Genomic DNA, 27,631 nt, shown 5'->3' with positions numbered 1-27,631 from the left:
AGGAAATATATTTATGGATACACATATTTCTACATCCATTTCTAAATCAACCAATCCATATATATTTTTAAAACCACGATTTCCCGCTGTTACTTCTGAATCCAACACCCCAGGGTTCATTCTCGCCTTTCCTTTTTCCCTATCTATAACTATTTCTCTGACTGTGAGAAACACGGCTCTTCTTATCCACAGTATGTTTCCTTCTGTGTTTAATCCTGGAATACACATAAAGCAGTCTCAGAATTGCTAACCTATATACCTATAAACAGCAAATTTGCTAGAGTACCGTATTTGTCCATAGTTCCTTTTGTCTTTAGCCTTTCAATATAGAGGCAAAATTCTGTTTTCCAAAGCTGCTAAGGTTAGTTCTTTCCTTCTCTAATTCCTTCAATGTGATTATATTGTTTTTGTATTTTTAATACAGTTAAATACATTTGTTACTCTTTCTATTTCAATTTTGACTTTCAAGGAAGGTTGGAACTGAGACTTGGCCACTGCGGTGAACAGCATGGGCATCACCAGTGACCTTGGCAAGAGGAGTTCTGATATATTCACGGGAGCAGATGTTACACCGGAGTGAAATAAAAGGAGAATGGGAAACTGTGCTGGAAGAGATTCTGTCTCTGACCACCCATGAGGGGAGTAGTTGTGCAAGGCAGAGACACATAATCCACATTGGAAAACGTTGGCACAGGCTAGACACAAACTCCCTCCTTCCAAAAAAAAGCAGTAGGGGAAAGTGAACTTGAAAGGCAGATGCTGATGGGCGCCTGGGTGGCTCAGTCGTTAAGCGTCTGCCTTCGGCTCAGGTCATGATCCCAGGGTCCTGGGATCAAGTCCCACATCGGGCTCCCTGCTCAGAGGGAAGCCTGCTTCTCCCTCTCCCACTCCCCCTGCTTGTGTTCCCTCTCTTGCTGTGTCTCTCTCTGTCAAATAAATAAATAATAATAATAATAAAGGAAAAAAAAAAGAAAGGCAGATGCTGACAATTGCATTGCACAGGTCATTTCAAGAAAAGAACTTCAGAGAACTCAGATGAATTCTTGTGTTTCCAGTTTATTCAACAGGAAAGAGATGATTTCACTGGCTTTGGGGCCTGCTTGTACCCATGAATGGTTTATAAATGTCTAGGTAAAAGCAGCTCCTGTCAGGGGGCCTACAAGAAAAGACGAGGGCTTTCCCCAGCTTCTGCCTTCAACAGAGTTTAGGCTCCTTGACCCACAGCAGAATTTTCTGGGTTTTCTTTTTTTAGAGAAAGAGCGCTTGTTGGAAGGGTCATCGAGTTGACAGAGGAATCATTTCCGTTAATGGGAACACAGGGGTTGTCAAAAGCAGGAGGAATGTGTCCTGGGGCTAGATGACAGGCCCTGAGGATGGCCTCCTGCTTTCGACTGCCATCTGAAGAACAATATAATCCAACAGGGGATCAGTGTCCACCTCAGAAGTCAAATCCTCTTCTCTAAGAGTCTTGGTCTGCCCATCAGGAGTGACTGTCATCTTTCCAGAGGGGATAGTCATCATTTCAGGGGCTACAGCCCTCTTTCCAAGGGGCATGATCTTCCCTTTAGAGGTCCAACGATCATTAGGAATCATAGTCGTCTCTCCATGGGTCATGGTCTCTCCAAGAGTCTCAGTCCTCCCTTCCAGAGCTACAGTGGGCTTTCCAAAGGACTGAGTTTCCCCCATAGGGGTCACAATCCCACCTCTGGGGCTTGTAGTCGTATTTTGAGACTTACTACGGGAATGAATGGTCGGAGACTTTCCTCCTGAGAACGAAATCCTCATGTCAGTGGTCAACGCTTTGGTTATAGTTGTCCTTTCAGAATTCATAGCAGTTGAGAGCCAAAAGTTTGGTGAAGGAGTTGAGCTGACCTCTAGAGAAAATCATTGGAACAGGATGAGACTCCTACTGTTTCCTTCCCATCCTATCAATTACTGGCAGGACTACAACCACTCCAGGGCTGAAGTACCTGCTCCCAAAATCCAGAGTTGAAGGATTTCATAATACACCCACTTGAGGACATAGATAAAACCCCACCGCACGGAAGCCCTGCTCCTTCACTTCATTACGTTAATGGGACCCCAGACACTTATGGGCACTCAGCACATTTACTACATTTCTGGTGAATGACCCCGGGGAGCCTGCCAGTTTTCTATGCTTAAGGCCTCACTTTGACCTCACTGATTGCACATGCAGCAAGACCTTGCTCTCCCCAAGGCCTAATAACAGAAACCTCCTGTGTCCCCCATTGTAGGAGGCACCAGGAACAATGCCAATGGGCAAGGAGGCCAATCTAGACAGCATTTTGTAAAGAACTGGGTTAGAGTCCCATCTCTGCCCCTGACTAGCAGTTTTAGCTTTCTGAGCCTCGGTTTCTTGGTCTGCAAAATGATGGTTATAAACCATCTCAAAGAATGTTTCAGTTCTACCATGCTAGGTTCCATCTCCTAAACACCAGGGCAGTCTCTACTATCAAAGAGATGTCAAAAGAAATCTGACTTCCTTTTCTGGCCCTTGTCCCATGAAAACAGGAGGAAGCAACAGAGAAATAAACTGGCATATATTGAACACTAACTATGAGCCAGTAGTTTTCACTCCTTATCTCATTTAGTTCTTGTAATAATGTCATGAGTATAAGGATCATTCCTGTTTCACAGATAGGGAAACCAAAGCTCAGAGGGGTCACATGGAGCACGCCTGTAAACCAAGAAAATGGATTGGCCTGACATCAAAGCTTATTCTCTTCCCCCGATGTCATGCTGCCTCACCAAAGCCTTCGCATCTAACAGAAGGGACCCAGCCAGAGCCTGGTTATACAACTTCCAACCCCAGTTCCAGGCCATAGCTACTCACCAGTCTGCACCAGGAGACTATTCAACTTGTTGACAAGGGGGAAAGGGCCAGTGCCACAGAAAACGCCCTTGGCGTCATCCAGGTCCAACGTCCACACCATGGCTCCCCCAAAATGCTCTCTCTTTATGAACATTGCCTGAAAAAGTAGTAGTCAGTCAACCTGCTATGCTGGGCATCCCCCAGACTGGGTACAATGGCAAAACACCAAAGACAGAGCCTCGGGAAACACTACAAGAGCAGGAAAGCCTGTGTTTGTAGTCAGTCAACCTGCTATGCTGGGCATCCCCCAGACTGGGTACAATGGCAAAACACTAAAGACAGAGCCTCAGAAAACACTGCAAGAGCAGGAAAGCCTGTGTTTGAATCCAGCCTCTAACCACTTCCTAGCTGAGTGATCTTGAAAAGGTCACACAAATCTCGTGTCTTTGGGTGCCTGGGTGGGTCAGTCGGTTAAGCATCTGCCTTAGCTCAGGTCATGATCCCAGGGTCCTGGGATTGAGCCCCGCATCGGGCTCCCTGCTTGGCAGGGAGCCTGCTTCTCCCTCTCCCTCTGCCCCCCGTTTGTGTGCTCTCTCTCTCCTGCTCTCTCTCTCTCCAATAAATAAATAAAATCTTTAAAAACAACTACAACAACAAAACCTTATGTGTCTTAGTTGCCTCATTTGTAAAAAAGGAATAGTAACATTTCCAATAGTTTTAGGGTCCAAAGAATTCCTACATGTACATGCTACAGCACGGATGGAGCTCAAAGACATTACACTGAGTGAAAGAAGCCAGTCATGAAAGGACAACTACGATATGATTCCACTCACAGGGGGTACTTGGAGTAGTCACGTTTGTATAAATGGAAAGCAGAGTGGTGATTACCACGGGCTGGGGAAGAGGTGGAGGGGGCAGTCTGGGAAGATGAGAAAGTTCTGGAGATGCAAGGTGGTATAGTTACACGATGATATGAATGCGCTGCTGAGCTGGACACCTAAAAATGTGTTAAATGGCAAATTTTATGTTATGTATATTTTGCCACAATTTTAAAAATGGATTTTTTTTAAAAGAGTTCCTACCTGTAGAATATTTGGAGCGATACCTTGCACCTAGTAAATGTTCATAAATATTAAAAACTGTTTCAGCAAGATCCCAATGCTAATCACCGTTATCATCATTCTAAATCATAGATATTGCTATATTACTTTAAAATCACTTCCATATAACTTATCTCACAGTGATACTATAAAGAAGAGATAAACTACATTCACAGATAAGAAAATAAAGGCTTTTTTCCATGATTTCTAAAACCTCAGATATAATGACGTGGCAGGGTTTAGACTCAAATCCAGGTCCTATTACTACTTTGCTAGTGTTCTCTGTCACGGGTGATGGAAAAGACAGACTCCATCACATCCATATAGCTGCATGACTTGGCCAAGTCAGTTGGCTCCTTTCTGGGATTTGCTTTCCCCAAATATAAAATAAGAAGAAGGAGGGACCCAGTTAGAGTTCAGCTGAAACTGTGAGGATTCCAAGTTTTTATCCTGCTTACAAACAAACAGGTTAGCCTGCCAGTTTTATGTGTACACGTGTGCGCACACACACCATCGCTGGATCAGAGAACAGATCATTATTACTCACAGCAACAGAACAGTCAGAATAGCACCTTGACTTTGGTCCCCAGGCCCCAGTTGCCCAGAGAATGACATGGCGAAAGCCAGATAGCTACCTGCATGTGCAGGAAGGCAAATCAAACCCTCGTCCCCTCCGGAGAGATTGAGAGCTTCCTGGAATGTAGACAAGTCCTCTCTAGGAAGGGGACCTCTACATCTCTGAATGTCAGCAAAGGCCTGGGGGAGGGGGAAAGGCAAGTTCCTATTTTTATTAGAGCTGGTCTGCTTCTTTTGCTCAGAATGCCCAGACAGTGCAGGAACACTGAGAAATCCATGGATAATTATCTCCTAATGATAATCTCTGAGGTTTCTTTCAGCTCTGGGATTCTGTGATGAAATCCCTTAATCACCCTCACACAGGGCTGTCCTCCTCTAGCTCTGCAAGGCACAGTGACGGCCCCTCAAAGCGAGGACACCATTCCTGGCTGGCCTCAGGCCTCCCCCAACACGAAGGTCAATGCCCTCTCCCGTGTCCTGTGGGTCATATTTTTTAATTCCATCCAACTGGGTAATTCCACTGAGTCACTGAATTTTTCTGTTTGTGTCTCCTGGAGGCTGAAAGCCAGGGTCTTTACCTCTCTCCCCACAGCAGGCTTCACTCAGTGACATGCACAGAGGACGTACACACTGGATTCTGCCCTCTGGTGCTTTCTACCCCAAACTTCCCCCAAAGAACAGCCGACACCTGCTGCTTCTCCATCACCTATAATAGAGGAGACAGTGACTTCTAATAAGCCCCGATATCCAGGAAGTTGCCAAGTCCTGACAATTACTCATTCAAAAATTACCTCTTCTTCCAACGACCTGGTCCAGACCCTCATTATCTTCCCTGCACACCTCTGTGTTCCTCAGAGCTTCCAAAATGCCAAACTGGTTACAGCAGGATCACATGGGGGACATACGAAGAACAGTTTCCAGATTCTTTCTAAGACCGGCTGAATATTCGGGGCGTGGAGCCAAGACCTTCTACGTTTATCAAGTCTCAGGTGATTCCAAAGCAGAGGCAGGTTTGGAAATCACCAAAGCATGTCATTTCTGTTGGAATTCACTGTAGAAACCTGCTCCGCTCACCTTCATTCAACACTGCTTGCACAGGGTGAGGGGGTGATCAGAGTTAGGTTCTAAAGGTTGCAAACTTGCAGGTCATATGCCTGGTCAGAAACCTGATTTTGCTTCCAAGTGTTTGAATTTCTGACAAATTTTTTCTTGTGATTGAGTTCCAGTTTTAAAGCATTATGGTCTGAGAATATGCAGGGAATAATCTCAATCTTTTGGTATCGGTTGAGACCTGATTTGTGACCCAGTATGTGGTCTATTCTGGAGAAGGCTCCATGTGCGCTCGAAAAGAATGAGTATTCTGTTGTTTTAGGGTGGGATGTTCTGTATGTAGCAGCAATGTCCACAATCGCCAAACTGTGGAAAGAGCCGAGATGCCCTTCAACAGACGAATGGATAAAGAAGATGTGGTCCATATATACAATGGAATATTACTCAGCCATCAGAAAGGATGAATACCCAACTTTTACATCAACATGGATGGGACTGGAGGAGATTATGCTAAGTGAAATAAGTCAAGCAGAGAAAGTCAATTATCATATGGTTTCACTTATTTGTGGAACATAAGTAATAGCATGGAGGACATTAGGAGAAGGAAGGGAAAAATGAAGGGGCGGAAATCAGAGGGGGAGACGAACCATGAGAGACTATGGACTCTGAGAAACAAACTGAGGGTTCTAGAGGGGAGGGGGGTGGGGGGATGGGTTAGCCCGGTGATGGGTATTAAGGAGGGCACGTTCTGCATGGAGCACTGGGTGTTATACGAAAACAATGAATCGTGGATCACCACATCAAAAACTAATGATGTATTGTATGGTGACTAACATAACATAATAAAATTAAATCAAAAAAAAAAAAAAAGAAAGAAAGAAACCTGATTTTGTGTTAAAATGCCTGCAAGAAGAGGGCCAAACACCTTGACCAGCATTCAAGTCCCTCTATAAACTGGCTGGCAGTTTATTGCCTTCTCTTACACTTTACAAAAATTCTCTGCCCCACCCAAATTCTTTGAATGTACTTTGAATGAGCTTTCAGTCCCCACTGAACCTCTCCCCATGTCATTACTTCCTACTGTTGCTCACCTCCCTCGGGAACACTCTCCTATTCTGACACATATCAGTGATATTCATGGAGCGTTTAGCATGATCTACCTTGTATTGTATTTATCTGTTATGGAATTATCTGGTCCGAACAGAAAAGAAGAAACTTGCCAAAAATTTGTGTAAACTGAGAGAAGTCATTTCTCCCCTAAAACTGAGATTCCTTCTCTTCAAAAGGCGAGTGTTGGATAGATGGGATTAGGAAACCCTAGGTAGGGCAGGTATGCCCGAGACTCACCTGATTTAGTCAACCTCACCGTTTTATCCTCCACCCAGGACACGCACACACATGCATGCACACATGCGCGCACGCGTGCGCGCACACACACACACACACACACACACACACACACACACACACACACTGTACAGATAAGAGCCTCATGAGAGCCCGAAGGAAACTATATGCTGGAGCAAGAAAGGACCAAGGTCTTACCTTGTAACTGAAGCTGGTGGCATCATCATAGCCAACCCACTCCTTCCCCTTGTAGGCATATGGAACATGCTGAAAATCAATCCAGCGCTTTGTTGCTCTCTGGAGAAAGGAGCAAATCTGCCAGGAGGATCACCAGGTTAGTTCTGGGAAGTGCCATGGAGAGAAACATCAGCAGGCACACTGCTCTTTTCCCAGTGGTGAAGAATCCAAAGGATCCCTCACCAGGGAGTGGGAAGAGGCAGACCAAAGAGGGAGTGGGAAGCCACTCACAGAAGACCTTCTCTCTTTCCTGAACAAATTCCTACTAGAACATGTTCCTTTCTCTAATGTCTGTGATGGAAAGAGAGAACCAAGGAGTGGCTGACATCCTTAGAAACCAAACCAGGCTTTGCTAAAGAATGACAATGCCAAACTACTAACGGTAACCTATCTGACCTTGACCAAACCTGTATCTTTTCCAAAGAGTTACCATAAACAAACCTCTCCTCTTTTCATTAGCAATCAGCATGAAGGACCCAGTCTTGGTAGCTACCAAACTAGCTTGTGAACCTCTAATAAATTTAAAGTTCTCAAAGGTAGGGAGAACTGGGTTGTTACAATCATTCGAGCATCTGAGTGTCTACTAGGTGCCCGGCCTCGTGCTATAAACCACACGTCAGCCACTAGCAGAAGATCATGTCTGAGGCTTTTTTTCTTTCCTTTCTTCCTCTTTTTGGTTCTTTAAAGGTTCTATCAACATCTCTTTGGCCTGTAATGTCCTTCAAGAACATAATTTCCACTATGCCATCACTGGCTTAGCAGGGAAACATCTCCAGCCAGCCGGCAGAGAGCAGGGGAGACCCTGCGCCTCCACTCCTACCTCCAGCACCCACACACACCATGTGCCTCTCAGTACCTGCTGTCCTTTGCCTTCGAGGCCCTTCCCTCTCATCATTCTTGCCCATCAGGATTCTTCCTGTGCTCCAAAGCTCTGCTCCCTGAGACCTTTCCAGATCCCTAAGCCACACCCCCATGCCTCTTAATTGTCCTCTCTTGTGTTTTATATCCCCTTGAGTCCATGTCTCTTTTCTCCACTCAGTAGCAAGCTTGGATGAGATGGAGAATAAGGGAATGGAACTGGGGGAAGAGGAAAGAATCTGTAGGAGGGAATGTCTTGGAATTGCTTCAGAATAATCTAGTAGTGGGAGAGAGGGGGTCAGGGAGCAAAGATGAAACAAGATTGGCCCGGAGTGGTTAGTGATTGAAGCTAGTGAGGGGCAGGTGGTAGTGGGGGAGGGGGAGAGAAGGTTACACTATTCTTTCACTTTTGCAAATGTTTGAAATTATATATATTTCAGATACTAATTATTTTTATTTAGGCCAGATAGTAGTAAGTCAGAATTGACTTGTATAACAGCTAAGATTCTTTTGAGGGGTCCCCCCTCCACTTAGACTCCACCCAGCCCCTCATCCCTTATGAGGGACTCAAATACATTCCCCTGAAGAAAAAGGAAATATCTCAGAGAGCGGATTTCTCTTGAGCTAGTAAACCACTTCGTTGTCCTGTCTCCAGCCCTCACCCTTGCCTCTGCCTGGTTGTCTTTGCTCTTGCCCTGTTAAAGGATGGAGAAGCCCTAACTAACAGACAGACATCCCTATTCTTGTCACCTCATAATAAGCCAAGAAGCCAGCTTGCTTGGTGTACTTTCCCGGAGACGCAGGTCCCACAGCTTTGGCCTGCAGTCCATTCTTAGAGGTTTTGAGGAGGCGAAAGGTACGTCCATAGGTGGGGAATCCCATGAGGAGCTTCTCTGGGGGTGCCCCCAGCTTACGCCAGTAATTCATGGCATATGCCTGCAGGTAGGAAGAACACAAATCCCTCCGTGTTACTGAGGGCCAATGGCCTGGGCTCAGGGCAGGTGTCCGGGCCCCTTGAGATCATTCCTTACCGAAGAGCTGGGGTCTCCAGACAGAGAGAACAGGGGACTATTGTGCCCTGTGAACATTTCCCAGCTTCCATGAAAGTCATAAGACAAGACGTTGATGAAATCCAGGAGTCTGTGAGGGCGAGAGGAGGAGATCTGCAGATTCGGCTAACTAGATTTTCAAGTCAGATCACCAGAGGACTAACTGGCTAACTAGCTGTGTGCTGGCCACCCAAGCTGCCTACTTGAGATGTGCCACCGCAGCAAACTGCTGGTCAGGAACAGCCATGCCTCAGGTCCCATGCCATCCTGAGAGCTTCCATGGAGGTAGGCAGGAGTCAGACAAGAAAACACATTTGTAGGGCGCCTGGGCGGCTCAGCCGGTTAAGCATCTGTCTTTGGCTCAGGTCATGATCTTGGGGTCCTGGGATCGCGCCCCACATCGGGCTCCTTGCTCGGCGGGGAGTCTGCTTCTCTCCCTCTGCCCCTTCCCCCTGCTCGTGCTCGTGCTTGCGCGCTCTCTCTCTCAAATAAATACATAAAACTTTCTAAAAAACTTAAAAAAGGAAACACGTTCGTGCCTGACGCAAGTGCTAACAGGTTGTGTAAATTGTCATGAGGAAGGTGGTACTCACAGCAGCTAAAGAGCTTCTGTCCTTCCACCACTCAAGGCACCAGCGAAACCACGTCTTCCAGAGCGCTTTCAGAATGAACCAGTGTCAGTAAGCACTTACCGGGTCACAGGCGTAAAGGTGTACAAGGATTCCATCATTTAATTTTAATGTGGCCAATGGCCTCAGCGCCACAGCAGTGTCCATTTTAGAGCGGAAGACATTGAGGCCCTGACAGGCTCACTAACCTGCCTAAGGTCACCCAGCCGGCAGACGGTGGGACTCCCTCAGTCCTGCCTGCTATTAAGACCAAAGCTGACAAACTCTATGCCCCATGGGGCCTCTCCCCTTTTGCCCCGACACTGAACCCCGGCCCCCTGGTGTAATCACACGCAGAAACACCCCGTCCCCTCTTCCGTTCCGCATCGGCCTCCGCTCCTCATCTGTAAACACTCCATTCTTGAGGTTGGAGAAAATTAGCCCAGAGCTGGCATGTCCAGAAAGAGTTACGAGCTATTCTTCGTTCGGCTTTGTAACTTCTGCACAGACACCCGTGCTCGGAAAGCTAGGCCTGGCTGCGCATGCCTATTTTTGTATTTGTGGCAGTGGTTGATTAATCATCTGCCTCTGATGCCAGCCATGGGCCACACAGCGTATGTCTACCGCTGTCCCCTGGCATGGCAGAGGCCAGGCCCGTGGGACGCTTTCTCGTGAGCCCCAGCAAAGGGCTTTGCAGAATGCCCTACCCAAGACGATGTGATTATGGGGACCGCCTCTGATGTCCTAAAGAAAGCCCAGACTATGTGGAGCTAACCTTTGTCCCCACCCATGCCCCTCAGCGGCCCGCCCCCCCCAACCAGCACCTGTACATGGAGGACTCACAGGCAGGGCTTGAGAGGTGCTGCCGTTCTGAGCATGACCTGCCTCCTTCCCTCCAACATCCTGCCCCACCAGGCAGCACCCTCTCACCTTCCCAGAAGGCGCACATCATAAGCTGTTTGGATGATGTGCGGGTCCCCAGAGACAGCCGCAGAAAGCAGCAGCCGTGGACGCATGGTGAGCGTGGCCTCCTGCTGGAAGGCAAACAGGAGCTCCTACCAAGAAAGAGGCAGACGCAGAGACCCAGACCAAATAGTCAGGGAAAGGAAGGATCAGCCAGGAAAGCTTTATTTGCAGAGCCCCCTGAGCCAGGCTCTGGGGGCACAGAGGTGAGGCAGACACAGGCCCTGCCCCCAGGCTCGCGAGAGAGGTGGCCTTGAGCCACCGCAGTAAGTGGCTTAACAGAGGGGTAGAGGGGTGGCGGGCAAGGTCAAGAGCACAAGCTGCAGACTGCCTGCCTGAGGGGGGGCCAGGCCGCTGCACAGAGGGAAGCATCACTTGGGCTGCAGGGCTGGAACAGGACCTGGATGTGACCAAGAAAAAGAGCCACAAGACTCCTAGCTCTTTGGCCTGACCTTTCTAAGATGATGGTAGTGAGAGAACATTCCCCTGCCCCCATCCCCGTCCCTGGCCTTCCGCTCGTCCTATGCCATGAGCCCAGCTACGATAAAAAGTAGAACCACTGCTGGATCCTGCAGCTGCCAGACTTGGCCTTACCTCAATTAAGAGGAGAAAAGTCCACCGGTCACTCTTGGGGCTGCCTCTCAGTCCAGGGTACAAGAAGAAGAGGTCCAGACCATCAAACTTATGTCTCCTCAGGAGGGATACAACCGAACCGATAAACCTTTCCCGGCTGGATAATGTAGACAGCATAGTGGTGAACCTGCGGGAGCCCCAGGTGAGGCGAGGAAGGGGGGCTCTCTGCAGAACCACAACCTCCACAAAGCCCCTCGGTTCGTGCCCTGTGGAGGGCACACAGGTATGGCTGGGGGAAAGGAAGGTAGGTCAACCCTTCTTAGAAGCCCCTCCCCACACTGCGGGCTAAATACCCGGCGGTGATGGGGAATTCAAGCAGCAGGGAGGGGCTGCAGAGTCTCACCTGGTTGTGCCAAAGTTCCACCCACCAATGGACAGCAGTGTTCTCAGCTCCCTGTTCCTGTGATGTGGGAGAGAGGGAGGTGAGCTGGGGACCCACTCCAGTGGGTCCCTGGGGAACGGTGGAAAGTAGACGGGGGAGGGGGGAGAAGCGAAAGGGGAAGGCAGGTGGAGGGAGGGAGAGAGAAGAGCAGAGCAAAGCACAGGGAAGAAAAGAAAGGAAAAGAGGGGTGAACAATCAACCCACGGTCTTCACAACCCAGGACCCCCGCAGGCTGTCCAAAGTCCACAAAACTCCCCCACATCCCCATGATGCTCCCACGCAAAGGAAGAGAAAGTAGTAGTCCAAAATGTTTCTTTTCACTGTTTTCTTAGTGGACAAATATTTTTTGAGCAATTACTATGTGCGGTTGATTGCTTTAGGTGCTTGACCGAGATACAACAGAGAGTGAAAGAGACAAGCTCCCTGCTCTCAGGGAGCTTGTGATCTAGTGACAAGGATTTTTGCCTTGGCCATCTATAACCATTCACGCAGAGACAGACCCCCCCTTGGACAGGGAGAGAACCCAGGAGTTGTGGGGATAGGAATACTTAAGCAAGCACTTAGTGAGCACCAGCTCTGTGCAAGGCACTCACCCAGCTGCTGGTATACAAACATATTGGAGGCCCTGCTCCTTCCCTTAGGGGGCTCATTGGCTGGGGGGTGCAGGTGACAAATGGTAATAAAGATACTAGCATTTGTGATGTGCAGGCTCTCCTTGAAGCATTCTAACAGCATTAGTACATGAACTCCGCCCCACTGGCTTGAAGGATGAGTTGCAGGTTACCAGGCAGAGGCAACAAAGGCCTCACAAGGGCAAGGAGGCAAGAATTAGCTTGGGGTGTTATTCAACAGGGAGTTCTCAGGCAGGGATGCTCCCGGGCCCCACTTGAGAGGCGGCTAGGACCAGAAGAATCAGAAGAAAGTTGATGAGTAACAAGAGAAAGAGGATTAATTTTCTTCTGTCTGTAAAACCTGAAGAAAAAAAAAAAAATCCCCACATGCAACATGAACACACCTCTGCTTGAGCTTGTTGAACTCTGGGTAGGTAATTTTCTCATCCTGGGAATCCTTAGCAACAATCTGATTGTTGTTCATTGAGGCAAAGGCAAATATCAGGTGGGTGCAGAGAAAGGGATCCAGGTCTCGGGGCAAGATGGAGGCAGGGCTGGGGCGACCCTGTGCCCAGCTGGTAAAATAACACACCAGTTTGTGGGCAGCGCCTGGCAAGGGAGAACACACGTTAGCTGGCAGAGACCAAAGGAGGGGATGGAGCTCGGCTTCCACAGAGCACTGTGAACACAGTCCAAGAGGCCAGGCCACCAGAACACTCCCCAAGCAAACACAGCCCAAAGTGACCCTGAGGTCTGGTCCCCCTGCCACCCCTACTGCTGAGGCCCCAGGGGCGAAAGAATGCCTTATGGAATGCTGTTCAGAATGGATCCTCAAGCCTGGATCCTGGCACACAGAGCGACACAAGTGGCGGGACGGAAAATCCTCCGCCGAACTGCAGCGGATCAATGATGCTGGACACAGGAGCCGGGGCAGGGAGGGGCTGCAGAGGACACACCACACGGAGCACCTCTCAGTCAGAGAAGCTCCCTGGCTCTGGGGAGGAAGACAGGATTTCCTTACCATCGCGCTGTTTCAGCACAAGAACCAGCCCTGCAGGAAACAAAGGATGGAATCACACTCAGATTCCCATGCTCGCCCAGAGTGACATGCCCCAGCCCCGCCTCCAGCCCTCCAGTGCACCCACCAACTGGGCCCCATAGCCAGACACAGACACACACATGGAGACACGCTGCGTTCACTGGCTTCCTCTTCTCTAAGTTGAGCCAGTGTTGCCAGATCTACTGAAGCTCCTGTTTACCCCAACAACCACCACATGGATACGCACATGCTTAGCACAGGGACAAGGATGACTTAGAAGTCCCAGCAAAAGCTCTAGGCCAGTGGTTCTCACCCTGGCTGCAAGTATAAAAAAGCAGTGATGTTCTCCTCCCCTAGAGATTCTGATATCACTGGTCCAAGGTGGAACTGGGCATAAAGATATTTAATGGGTAGCTGGAGTGGAGGACCACTGCTCAGATCTCTCCTGCCGGGGCACCTCCGGCCCTTCACTATGTCCCGTCCCACCTCCACCTAATCCAGCCTCCGAGTCCCTGGCTGCTTCTCAGGCACTTGAGAGGTGACAAACATAGGAAGGCTGGTATCTCCTGGACTGAGTGACGTCGTGGGGGCTGGAACCTGCCACACTCACCAATCCACAGCAACAACCTGCCCATCTCAGAAGTCTGGGAGCGGCGAGGCTAGGGCTCGAGCCCCTTTATAGGAGCTCTGGGACAGCCCTGGGACAGCGCTGGCATAGCCTGGCCACACACACACACACACACACAAAACCAGGGCCAGTGATGAATGGGCTGCTGCCCGAGTCACAGTGACCCCAGCACCTCCCATCCTCCCTCTCCAGCCGAGCTGTAGCTCTCAGAGCCAACAAAGCAATAGGTCCGTCTGACCCTGGCACACAGTGGGTGTCTGCCAAGGGCCATGGCGAGGGCAGGGTAGTAACTCAGCCCTGTTCCTGGGCTTTGCCCCGCCATGGACTGAGTATGAGAGTAAACACTGCACGGAGGCAGTAATTCTACTGTTACCAGATTATTGGTTAGGGAAGCAGTGTAATACAAAGTTTAGAAGCCCCAGCTTTGGACCTAGGCAGGCCAAGGTTTGAATCTCAGTGTCATCGGTTAGTTTTATAATCGTGGGCGTTACTTAGTTAGATCCTTGAGCTTCAGCTTCCACACTTGCAAAATGATAACAGCTCATACTCACCTCATAAGGTTTTATAGGAATTAAAAAGATAATATATGAAAAACTGTTAGTTCAGGACTTCGCATGGAATAAGGGCTCAGTAAATGGTAGCTGTTATTAAGGATGCGACAGAGTGAGGGTCTCAAACTCACATGCTGACACTTGCCAGGCAGGTAACATAAATGGGTGAAGTGGACACAATATAAGAGTTCACTCTCCACTTTATTAGAACAACAGCAGTTCAAGCCCAGTGATACACATGAACTAACATGAAGCCTCTTGGTCAGGAGACAATAGAGATTGGTATAAACAGGGACAACCCTCCAAGTAGCCACTAATGGTTACCATGTAGTGAAATAGATCCCATGTTGAAAGATCCCTCAATTTCCTTCTTCCTTCCTTCCTTTCTTTGTCAGAGAGACACAGAGAGAGCACAAGCAGAGGGAGCAGCTGGCAGAGGGAGAAGCAGGCTCCCCGCTGAGCAGGGAGCCCGATGTGGGACTCGATCCCAGGACCCTGGGATCATGTCCTGAGCCGAAGGCAGATGCTTAACCAACTGAGCCACCCAGGCGTCCCGATCTCTCAATTTCTTAAGAGAAGACAAAAATCTGAATCTTTGTGTGGGTGAACAATGTTTGAGCCAGTGTACGAGCCAGTGCTGAGAATGTGTTATGAACCTAAGGAACATAAGGAATATAATTCTGGATACCTGAGAGCCAGTGTTTTTAAAATACAACAACAATATGAAGGATAAATAAAATAGATCTGTAGCCAGATGCTTTTATGATCCATCCGTTTCCTCTTCCTGCTACAGAGGATCTCAGATCACGAGTAGGTCCCATATTTCAGGGTCTGAATCTCAATCATGGAGGACCAGAAATCGGATGCCCATCTTCTCAGAGACTGGTAGTTCACCTAGTCTACATGTCACTGAGGTACTAACCAGATGTCAACATAGTAAATTACACAGGGAAATACAAGGACTAGTGGTTGAATTTGCATCCCCCTTCCAGTATGAAGAAACCAGACAATCACTTTTTTAATCAGAAGATTGTTTAGATAGCATGGAACAAAGACATTAAATGGTATAGAATGTTTAGGCAAAGGCTATTTCCGTAAAACTCTAGGCACACCTGATGGAATACCCCACCTAAAAGAGACTGTCTCCATTTGTTCATCCATCTTTGTCTTCCTTTAAGTATTCAACAAATATTCATTGAGCACGTGCCAGGCCCTGCTAGGCACTCTGGATACAATGGTGAGCAAGGGTTTCTGCTCTCACAGAGCTTGTAGTCTAGTGAACAGATTGATCACACCCCCAAGAGCTAGTGTAGGTCTCCCTCTTGAAGTATGTGTCTCATCTCTCTTGGATAGGGACAACGGGGAAAACATGAGTTTTGTTGCTGAACAGATTTGAGATCCAGTTCTTACCCTGCACCATCACTCGGGCCACCTCAGTCCCATCTGCATGCTCAGCGCCACACTCCATTCCTTGGGCTGAGAGTAACCTGAATCAGGAGATAGTTAAGCCTCCTGATACAAACATTGGATCAGGCCAGGCAACAACTTGTACCACTGGTTACGTTACCCCTGGTGTAGTTTCTAACACTAATGACCATGCTCTTGCTTCCCAATTCCTAGCCTAAGTCACCTAATTCTTGTTAACAGGTCTCTGCATTCCTTTCTCCTCCTGTTCTGTAAACTAGACACTACAGTGGTTCCCCGGGGCTTACGTTCCGACTTGGTCTTGCCAGGCACGTGGGGCCCTTGCTATCTTTTAAGACCCCCCCCCCCTTGAAGTGAATGCCTGCCTTTCTCTACTTCTAGGCCTCCCCTCAGGCCCCCTCTTCCTGTCCCCCGGATTCCATATCGCTGAGATTTCCCGCTAGGTTTGTGCCCTTCCATCCCAACTCCTGCCAAAAGCACTAGTTCTTAATGGTGTCTCCAGGACAGAGTTAAATCTGCCCGCCAATCTGAACCATCTTCACCTGCACCTGGGTCAGTCCTCTGGGATCCTATTCTGCTACAGTGGTAAGGCTGGATCTCAGACCTAACCATTCCATGCCTTAGGATGACTGAGGAGGAAGAGAACACCACAAGGTAACAATGGGTGCCCAGGAGTGACCTCCGTTTCATTCAGCGATGACCATGGCAAGGAAGGCAACTATGACTCCATGTGTATAGCAGATGATGAACAGTAAATGCTGAATGAGGGTTATGTTCAAAGTCACTGCGCCATGTCACTCTGTCTGCTCTCATTCCTTGAGTTCTTGCTCTCAAAAAATACAACCATTGTTACATATTTTACACCCCCACCCGGATACTTGAAAATACTCCTCCCTAGTGCTTAGCCTGTTCTCACGACTAAGAAGACATTTACAAACGTCTTTTAGTTGGCTTGCTGAAGAAAGGCCTACAGCAGTGCACCCCCTCCCATATCTTACAATACTCAACTAGATGCAGGCAAGATCACGGAGCTGAAATACTTTGGTTTTAACAAAGCGTTCAGCCAAATCTTTTGCGATACTCGTGTGGATAAATTGGTTAAGTATGACTTGAACAAAATCAATTGGTTGAATCTAAGAGCCCAAAGAATGTTGACTATATTGGTGCAAACTTGAAAGATTTTTACCATTTTACATCTTTAAAATGAATGGGATGGGGTTGCCCGGCAGGCTGTTGGTAGAGGGTGCGACTCTTGACCTCAGGGGTTGTGAATTTGAGCCCCACGTGTGGTGTGTTTACTTAAAACAGAATATTAAAAAAAAAATGGGGTAGAGCAGTGTATCCCAATATTTGATGATTTTTGGTCGTACATGAGGATTTTAAACACATTAATGTATATTAAAAGTATAGATTTCCCCACAACCCTAATTTCATAGATATTGTTTAAAAATTGAGGCAATTCAGGGCGCCTGGGTGGCTCAGTTGGTTAAGCGACTGCCTTCGGCTCAGGTCATGATCCTGGAGTCCCGGGATCGAGTCCCGCATCGGGCTCCCTGCTCAGCAGGGAGTCTGCTTCTCCCTCTGACCCTCTCCCCTCTCATGCTCTCCATCTCATTCTCTCTCTCAAATAAATAAAATCTTAAAAAAAAAAAGAGGCAATTCAAAGAATATTTTAATAAACTAATAAAGATAGTGCTGGAATGGATGATTTTGCTGCTGTAATGTGATGGTGAATCATCAAGTCATGCCTATATAGCTATTAAAAGAACTGGCCTCCTGCTGTCCTGTGGGGCAGGAGACACCTTGGGAATCAGCAATGTCTGGTGCCAAATTAAACCCTATGGAGCTCCTTCAGCATATGGCTTGGGACCCTACCCAAAAAGTGAGCCTCATGTAACCGTGGTAACTGCAGATCAGCAGTGGACTACAGTGGGTCATGAGGATGGGCTTCAGAATAAGAACAATGAAGATGGGGAAATGGATCTACTCTAGCATTAGACACCTGAACCAGTGATATTAAATGCAATATATATGCCTGTAGCTTTAACAAGTAAAATGAGCCTGTTCCCAACCATCACCAGTTAAGTCCATGCTCAGGCTACTGAAACTCTCCTCACGTCTGGGACTCACTGAACCACATGGGCTATCACGTTTCTCATTGAGAAGTCACTTTCTATTCTAAACCACCTTTTTTGCTCACTTTAACATACACATTCAACCCAAACTGGGACAGCCATTCCAACCTGGGATGGTGATTTTGATCAGATTTGCAAATGTCTTGGTGGCAATCACTAATAGATGTGATTACTCTCATCAGCACAGACCTGAATCCAAACCAATTTTTACAGTAAGATGATGTGGTTTTTCAAAAACTAGGTTTTCCTTCTTTGCTGTCATTTTAATCACCTTGAAACAGACAGACATTTCCTTGGGTTCTCATCTCTACTGCTTTCCCCTCTACCATTCCTGAGTTCAGGAGGAAAAGGGCTAGGCAAATTTAGTTCCGACCCACCTCACCCCTCCTCTCTCTAAGCCATCACAACTTTGTGAAGTTTATCTCTGGGAAGAACTTAAGCATTTCCATCCACCCACCCACCCACCCTATTACCTTCCAAGAAGTTATGGTCAGGAACAGTGAAGGCTTTCTTCCCGTCTTACCCCAAACCCAGTAATCACATGACTACAAATTCCAATGTTTTTATTCATGGTTATTGTGATGACAGGGCTCATGTTTGGCAAGGGTGAAGCATGGAAGCTTTTCTTACAAATATTTTGTCCATATTCCTTCAAACTGCCCCAGTTTCATGTGATTTTAGCTGAGCTAAACTTTCAAAGCACCAAAGCACATAATATATTGTATTTAGTTTCATAATCAGTAATTGACCATGACTTCTCACAGTAACCAGTCCACCAACCCAAGTAACCTAACGTTTAAGTCCCAACTAGCTACTCTAAGGGGTTAGGGAAGCACATACACAAAAATACTGGGCTATGACTGATACCCTGATGACTCACGTAAGTGAGATGTGTCTAACTACACATAACACACGCTTCAAAAGACAGGCCAACAAAGCCTAAGCTTTTTATTTCTCCAACTAGTATTTCTGATTCTCTGATGCTGTACTTTAAAATTGTCAGAGTCCACAAAAACAGCATTCAGACTTCCTATATCCAGAGAAAGGAGTCCAGAAGCCAGGAGAGATCAGGCCCCAAGCTATTTTCCAGTGAGAAACATGGCAGACATTTCTCTGTGAGTCTGTGTCAGTTTTTAACTTAACTGAAATGCCTTTATGCTCTCCACCATCCCCCAGCCTTTTTCCACGGGATCTATGACAGGAAAACACTCATCTTTCACATATACAATTCCATGGGGTGACGGGTGGGGGGGGGGGGCGTTATGCAGGCACCAGCCAAAATTTTATTCAGCCAGAAAATGGATTTTTGACTCAGTTTAATGGCAAAGAGATTTGCAAAACCACGAGGAGTGTCCTGGCTTTTCCTCGAGGTGAGCTGGGCGGGATTTTTGTGAGTGGAAGCATTGCCATAAGAAAGGCAGATTAAGTTCTATAAAAAATAAAGTTGCTCCTATCTCCACGAGTAGTATATAAGCTGCTTCCAAGAATCCAGGGATGCCCACATCCCACACCTCATCCAGTCATGGCCAATCCCTCATGCACAGCTACACAGGAAGCGTAAAACCCTTTTGTAAACTTTTTTTTTTTTTTGGGGGGGGAGGGCTTGGGAAAGAAAGATGTAAGATGAATTTTTTTAATTCCCTCCCACCACCAAAAACTATGTATCTACACACACACTAAGACACACATACATATCCAATTTTAAGAAAGTTTTTCTTCCCTATGACTACAGGATCCCAAAACCCAGCCTCCCTCAGGTTGAGAGACAGTGCCTATTAACTGCCCAGATCTGGTGTACCAACATACTGTATAAGGCTCCCGTGTGGTCTCACAGACGGAGTGGACACTCATGGGGGGTTTGCTTTTTGTCTTAAATCCACTCTACTCGGCCACACTCTTAGGTCCAAGGGCTGGGAGAGGCTCTGTAGGCAGGACGTGGTGGATGACCTGATGGTCCCAGCCCACTGTGGTAAGGAGAGAGTGATTGAGCGGGGACCAAGTAGCATCTCTCACAAAGTCTCTATGGGCTCGGCTTCTAAACCTAGACAAGAAAAAAGGTAAGTTAGGGCACGGTGAGAGACAAGAGGAAAAAGCAGACTTGGAGGAGAGAATCCAACACAACCAGGGCACCTTTGTGGATGTGTGACACAAACTTCACCGTATGTGTGGCCTTGTCACCACGGTAGCAGTGTACTTATCCACACAGAACTTCATCAATCATTCAATCCAGTGCTCTCATTTCATAAAGAAATGGTGGCTAGAGCAAGGGTCGTAACATGGGCCAGGATCAGAGAGCAAATCATGGCTCTCTCAGCGAGAAGGAAGTATTAATTCCGGTACCGTGTTTGCTGCCTTTCACCCCAAGCAGGTCGCATTTCACGTATGTGTTCTTTAAGTGAAAGGGGTAGACTGTCCCTTTCTGGAGACAGCTGCAACACCGGACTTGGAAATCCCACCTACCACCACACTCCCCCTTTACCAGGGACAGAGTTGGCTGTGAGTCACCCCCAGGAACAGGGAGAGTCAGTGTCAGCCTGCTCCCACCGCCCAGTCCCCTTGAGTGAGACCGTGCACTTTGATGAAGACAGAAAGGACCCAGCCAACCACAGCTCTTCTCCCCGATTCCTCATCATAGGACCCCATTTCACACTTACACCTCAGAAAGGCCTGAGTCCAGCACAGCAAGTGAGCAGTCCTCACTGACAGAGGCCAGGAACGGGGTACTAGGAGAGCAAGGGGAGGGTTAGGACAGATAAAGCCATGGTCCCAAGATGAATCCTGCCGGGTCTAGCCCCCACCCCCCACCCTAAAGTGACCCAGAGGAGGTGGCCTGGTCCCCACTTCAGGTTAAGGTCTGGCTACCACTCAAGTCCACATTACAAGTTCCAGGGAAAGAGAAGGGAAATGGAGTAAGCCAGGGTGGACAATCATCCTGGCAACCAACTACCCCATCTGGTCCCTCCCTGCAGCTTTAGCAAGAACGCAGAAGCTGTCCCACCACACAGTCTCAGAAGCCCACAATATTAATCATTCTGGGTGTTGAGCAGGAACAGCACCTTATTTTAGCCCTGTGCAGACAGAAAACCATACTACCCAAAAAAGGACTATGGTCTTCAGAGATCGTTAGAGTTCTGAAACTTCAGCTAGACCACTGTCTGCTTTAAGGAATGACCTAATCAGCTAATGCTCTGCAAACATAAGCAAGCCCCAGCACTGTCCCATTCATACCCATCAGGCCCCTGGGGACAAAGGACAGTACCTGTGTGGGGAGAACACTAGCCCAGTGACACACTGGGAGTGCACAGCTGAGCTGAGGGCACACCTTGCACTCTTGGTGTCCACAAGGGAGACAGTTCCACTCTCGTTCCCTAAAGAGGAAGCCCATCACAGTGGATAAGAACATGGGCCCTGAAGTCAGCCAGACCTGGATTTGAATGCTAGCTCCTCAACCTTTTATGAGCTAACCACTCTGAGCATCAGTTTCTTCTTTCATCAAATAGGGTAATTAGTCACTGGTGGTTGTGAAAATTAACGAACGAGGCAGTTATTATTTTATCCACAAACTATGTCACCACATGTACAGCCTCCTGGCTATGAGAGCACAGGAGCTATCCCTACTCAACAACAGAGTTCCCTATATAGCAATCCACTTGTTTTGTGGTACACTGACTTCTGCCCATGCCCAGAATATAGGAGCTGGAGCACACAATCAGGAATCAAATCTAAAAAGTCATCATGTTTTCCAAAGCCAAACTAAAACCACTTTTGGATCATCCCACCTTCCCACTGGCATAATTCACATAACGCCCAAGTCCGCCACTGAGACTGAGTGGCCCGAGCCTTGTGCATTACAGGGTCAGCGTGCTCTCATCCTCCCCCTTCCCAGAGTCAAAATGCTGTGGGACAGGTTGCCTTACCAAAGACAAAGACTTCACTCTGCTGAGGATGCCAAGCCAGGGAGGTAGGAAGGTAGCCTGAGGCAGTGCAGCCTGCAGAGAGAAGAGGGACCCGAAACGGGACTCAGAGCCCAGCCCCGTGAAGAAGCTTCTCAAAGTCACTCCAAGTCTCAGAAGCACCTTTATTTGCCTTCGCAAACCCTGCTAAGGCAGTTGTGTCCTTGCCCTTGACCCTCATACCCTTATTTATCCTTCGGCCTCCTGTCCTTTCTGGACACGAGTCATAGGCAGATTTCAGGCATAAAGCATGAAGGCAACAATTCTGGCCCCCTTGTCCATCCTTCCCAGAAATGTAAAGTAAATCAGCCACCCACAAACCAACCCTTCCTCTTGGTACCCACAGCACAAAATGGAATCAATCAACAGAGCCTCAGTGGGGAAAAAAGTGATTATGTCCCTTATGTCACACTGACTGAGCATCTGATGACTTTGCCTCTGTCTCTGGCCAAGGAAGCCTCTTCCAGGTGGGTTCCTAGTACCACCCTCCCACCACTGGCTCTCAGACTTACCCATCTGTGATGCTGGCTTGGGACAGCGGGTATCCCAGAGTAAAATTCTGTTGTCCTAGAAGAAGGAACAGAAAAAGAGCTTCACAGTCCAAAAAGCGGCTGCTGGCCAAGTCTCCACACTAGACTTGTGGCCAGAGGGTTGGAGTGTGGTTAGGAAGTAGGGAGGGAAGGAAAGGCTGTATCTCACCTCACTGCATGAAAGGAACACGGAATCCTTGTGCGGGGAGGCTGTGACACAGGTGACCTGCCCGGAGTGAGCTGTGAAGGAGAGTGAAAAGGGAGTATGACAGAGCAGAAGCCGGGGGCATTACTACCACACAGCCCAGATACTACCAAGGGAGGTGTGAGAAACAGGCCTTATCTCATGACACAATTTAACAAACTTTGTAAGAGATTTTGGATTAGACAAAACCTAAGAGAAAATGTTGATGGAGTTCTAAAACCTAGAAAGACTTGGGGAAGAAAATGAATTAATAAAGACAAGAAAGAAAAATTAGTGGCTGAGCAAGAAGAGTGAAGGGATCTATATCCCAGAACAGCAATTTTCCATACGACAGTACACACACACCTCCAGATAACATACAGACACTTTCAAGGGAGGTCTGCACACTGATACATTCTGGGAAATAAACTTTTCCAAAATTCTCTTTCCTGAAATCGAACTGAGACGCTGCCAGAGTCTGCCAGTGCCCCTTTCCTGCCTCGGGCTTTCAATTCCTCTTCTCCCAGTTGTAGAAGGGACGCACACCTCTCACCCACTCCACATTGCACCATGGTATGGTGCACAATGCCCAGGTGTACGAAACCCTAAGGTATTAAACCAAAGGGGCTTTTCCCTAAGAGCCAAAGAGCAAAAGAAAGAGCACCTGGCTAAAATTCAGTGCAGGGGCTGGCCTTGTTTCATCCTACCACAAATCACAACATACCACAAGCGCTAGAGTGATTCTGGGACTTAGCTCCGCCTAGCAATGAAAATTTTGAAAACTATGAGAGATGGTTGTCATAAGGACACATCTGACAAGTTGAACTGAACTTAAAAATGAAGTCAGACTTTTTCTAATAGAAAGTTAAGTCTAACTTGGCCAGCTGGCTTAACAATGCAGGGTTAGTTTTTAGCCAGTTAGGTTATTTGGTAGACATTTTTCAGAGATTAAAGGGGCTTACTCTGCAAATCCAGGGCACAATAATGATATGGCCAGAAAGTATCTCCTTTGCAACTATTTAAACTTAAGTTAGATGCCAATTTAAAAATGTGTGAGAAGGTAGTTTTTCAAAAATTTTTCAGGAGGCCTACATGCTAAAAACTTTAAAGATCACTGGTCTATGTTAATTACAGGCTGTGGAAACCACATATTCTAAGGACATTTAACCAGACTACCTGAGATAGTCCGAATATGGCTCTGCCCAAGACAAGAAGATGTAATCAAACCACCCTTTATAGTTCTTTCCTAGCCCTAGAATCCATGGAAAGCCAACACAATGAAAAGGAATTGATTGCGCACTTGAAAGCAAAGCTCAGAGACAAGTACCTAGGGAAAATACAAAAGATAAAGTGGTTCCTCTGCCCTCAAGGGATCTGCAATTCAGTGGGGGGGAAAAAAACAGAATACAAAGAACTAATGAAAAAAGATGAACGGAGGAAGTGCTGAAAGGGTTAGGGCAGACCAGGAACACCCTTCATAGGCCTAAGAAACAAAAGGCATGTGTAGTAGACTCCACAATGGCATTTTAACATTGTTGGACCATTTACAAGTCTTGAACACTGAAGGTGCGAGATCTTTAGGAGTTTGTGATTTTTGCTTTGGCACATATGTGAACCATACACTTTGCAGTTAGAATTGGCAGGGAATGGCACTTAGCCATTGAGTGAACCAGTGATCATCGAACATCTACATCTCTTAGCCACACAATAAATGCTCCAGGTATTATCTTTATGAAGAATGGCTCCCAGAATAAAGTCGGCTGCTACTGCTGTTAATGAAAATGAGTTAAAAAAAAAAAAAAAGTAACATTAATAGAAAGTGATGGCTCTCACCAGAAAAATAGAAATTTTATGGAGGTGAATATTCAAAAGTTCAAGATTCACAAGTCTCAGGGTTTATTCTTGGAGAATGTCAAGGATCTACTATGATTGGTTCTAATTAGAGCAGTATGTTTGAAGGGGGAGTGAAAGGGCTTGAACGCCATGACAAGAAAATGGATATTAACCCACAAGCCACACAAACCACGAAAGATGAGGGACTGCAGATGGACAGATGAGGTGAGTGCCACCATCTGTGCGAAGTAAAACCTGAAAGCAAAAGGCAGCATCAGAAATGGAAAGGGAAATCACTGACCAAGTGGTAAAAGACTCCAAAGAACTCTGGGACCCACTGATAGTGAGGAAGCAGGAGGGGTGGAAAAGGACTGAGAGCTGGAGTCTCATGTGGCCAAGAAGATGGTGAGGCCATTACTGGAAATAGGGAAATTAAGAAAAGGCAACGGATAGGTATTGGGGCCTGACTATAGTTTTGGAAGAAAACTATCAGGCAGAAGGGCAAGGAACTGCTGCCCCTGATATCCAAAGTTCAAAGAGCCCAAGGGGAGAATAAAAACAAAACAGCTAAGGCCAGGACTAAAAAGAACGTGCACTCACCCCGGTATGAACTCAGTACCATCTGCTGGGCAAGGTCCCAAACCTTGATGCTAAGAAGCAAAAGAAAACAGATCCTTAATTCTGACTTACAGTATCTACATAAAAACATGTGTTCCAACAAGAACTTCTTTTAACTGACATGTTCTATGTCATTGCCTACTGGGCTTCTGCTAGGGCCTATTCACAATGGATTGTACTATCTCTACAGAAATGTTATAGACATGTCATAATTAATCACTGCGTTCTTACAACACCCCCAAAACTACTCGATGAGGCTAATAGGATGTAAAGACACCCAAAAAAGGTCTCAAATGCAGGACTGGGGCGCCTGGGTGGCTCAGCCGTTAAGCGTCTGCCTTAAGCTCAGCTCACGATCCGGGAGTCCTGGGATGGAGTCCCAGGATAGAGTCCCGTATCAGGCTCCCTGCTGAGTGGGGAGCCTGTTTCTCCTTCTACCCTTAACCCTGCTCGTGCTCTCTCACGTGCGCTCCTTCTCTCTTTCAAATAAATAAATAAAATCTTTAAAAAATAAAAAAAAAATTTTTTTAATTAAAAAAAATAAAAATAAAATAAAATGCAGGATCAATGAGCACAAGGACCCACCAGAAGTCTTTGCCACCGCTGACAGCTTGTATGCCAGAGCTCAGGACACTAACTGTAGACACAATGTCATCATGCTCATACTTGCAGAACTTGCTGACAATGAGTGTCTCGTTCTCATCCAGCTCCCACAATTCAACAGCTCCTGTTGGGAGTGGGGAGAAGGTAGAGGGAAATGAGTGTGGATTACACCAAGACTGTAATTCACTTCTAGGATTCAAGTGAGTCCACGGTCACTAAACTAACAAAGTAAGCTATTCCTATAAAAGCAAAACCCATTATCACTACAGGATTTAGCTAATTTCCAAGCCATCTGGCTTTATGCTGGCATGACTGTCTTCTTAATAACAGTCCAGACAATTAGGTCAGGGAAAGCTTCTAGAAAGACACAGAAAGATGGAATGGCTGGCAAAACCCATTATCTGGCTTCCATGAGAAAACACTGGAAAATAAGTCCCAAGAGACGAGGATTAAAGTCTCAATAATCTGTGTAGTACATAGTCCAGCGTGGTTAAATCTTCCCAATTGCTTTGTATTTGTTGAACAATTTGTGTAAATGCCTTATAGCTTCTTCACAAATGTTGTGAATTACTGAACGTCTTGCACAGTGACAGGTCAAGTACAGAGAACCCCCAAAAGTTGTCTTGAATATGTTGTGCTGAAGCTCAAATGTCAGAGGCTCAGTCTTTCATGTCCCACTTTTATCTTTCCATGCAATGCCTGCCAATATCCAATTACTGATTTTTTTTTAACTCCAAAGACTCCACTGCTGAACCTGACTTTCAAAACAAAGCAGAATGAAGACATTTAAAATGAAGAAAACGGGAGGAGATGGAAAGCAGCAGAAACTGACTTAACCATCATCTTTAAGATCAAGATTATCCTTGGTCTGGGTTGAGGGGGGATACTGGGAAGGTTACAGGGAAGAAAAATGGTTCTAATCCACTTCTTAATTTTGTTAGAAATTCCCACCAGGCAATTTAGAATCTCGGAAAGGTATTTTCCCGCTACACAAGAGCTCTCCTTCGGGCCAACACCCTCAAGCTCCCCAAGCACTGAGTATGGGGCAGTAAGGATTGAACACGGTCCGATCTGTATCCCATGCTCCATTCCACCTGTGGGGTTGTGGAGAAAGTGACTCACCTGAATCGGAAGCCACTAGGATACCTCTGTCCCCAACCCAAGTGAGGTCAGCCACTCCGGCCTCCGTCTGGACTCCAGCGGAGCAGAAGCCTTCGTTGGGGGCTGCACAAGGGTCCTTGAACAGCCAGAGGGAGCCAGCCCAGCAGCGGCCACTCAGGCTGGAGGCCCCGAGCAGGAGAGCCCCATCTAAAGGAAGTACAAGCTGTCAGCGCGGGAGGAGTGAAAGGGCTCGTCTCCATGGTGACCACACTGTACAGCACGCGGGCCGAATCTGGATCTGAGCTCGGAAACCCGGGGCAAAGGTGGGGACTGAACTAAGCGACGCGAGGCAGGGGTCAGGAAGGCATGCGGGGCGGGGGCGGGCTAGAAAGGCCAGTCCTGGGAAAGGGCATCCCGAGCCAGGGTGAGGTAGCTCCCAGGCCCGGGATCTCGGCTCACCGGACCGATACCGCGCAGCCTCCAACTGCCGTTCCATACAAGCGGGCGCATTAGGGGGAAGGTTCCACTCGCGGACCGCCGGGGGCACTAGGGGCGGCGGGGTTTCCTTCCGCATCTCCACGGTTCTATCTTCAACCTAGACCCAAACGGGACCGCCGCCCGAGATCCAGCTCCGGCAGCCCACGTGGTGCCCCTCTGGGCCTCCGCCCCTCTCCACAGGCTACGGCCACTCTACATCTCGCGAGAATTGCTTCTACTCTTCCATTCTGCGGCCGGCTGCGGCCCTCTGGCAAAGAGTTCTCCGCGTTCGGTGCCTCTTATCGCG

The 27,631-nt window shown here is 47.5% G+C and overlaps 1 protein-coding gene across 1 annotated transcript; it reads right to left on the bottom strand.

Moving 5' to 3' along the window:
* Window positions 1-1,036: 1,036 nt before the first annotated feature.
* Window positions 1,037-27,621, bottom strand: OVGP1 (oviductal glycoprotein 1). The gene is given in 18 exon segments (XM_088022330.1): window positions 1,037-1,356; window positions 1,359-1,874; window positions 2,855-2,990; window positions 7,105-7,221; window positions 8,752-8,937; window positions 9,033-9,141; window positions 10,589-10,713; window positions 11,216-11,381; window positions 11,598-11,654; window positions 12,652-12,856; window positions 13,269-13,298; window positions 21,943-22,014; window positions 22,491-22,545; window positions 22,678-22,748; window positions 25,126-25,175; window positions 25,729-25,870; window positions 26,869-27,054; window positions 27,307-27,621. Coding segments are annotated over 18 exon segments (2,490 nt in total). The 5' UTR covers window positions 27,422-27,621; the 3' UTR covers window positions 1,037-1,204.
* Window positions 27,622-27,631: the final 10 nt, after the last annotated feature.

The sequence above is a fragment of the Eumetopias jubatus genome, unplaced genomic scaffold (genome assembly GCF_037043125.1).
Source record: "Eumetopias jubatus isolate StellerSeaLion01/CBP00866 unplaced genomic scaffold, mEumJub1_p1.0 scaffold_4, whole genome shotgun sequence".
Classification (NCBI taxonomy): Eukaryota; Metazoa; Chordata; class Mammalia; order Carnivora; family Otariidae; genus Eumetopias; species Eumetopias jubatus.
Note: the sequence above shows the minus strand (reverse complement) of the source record. Positions and strands in the feature narration are given on the sequence as shown.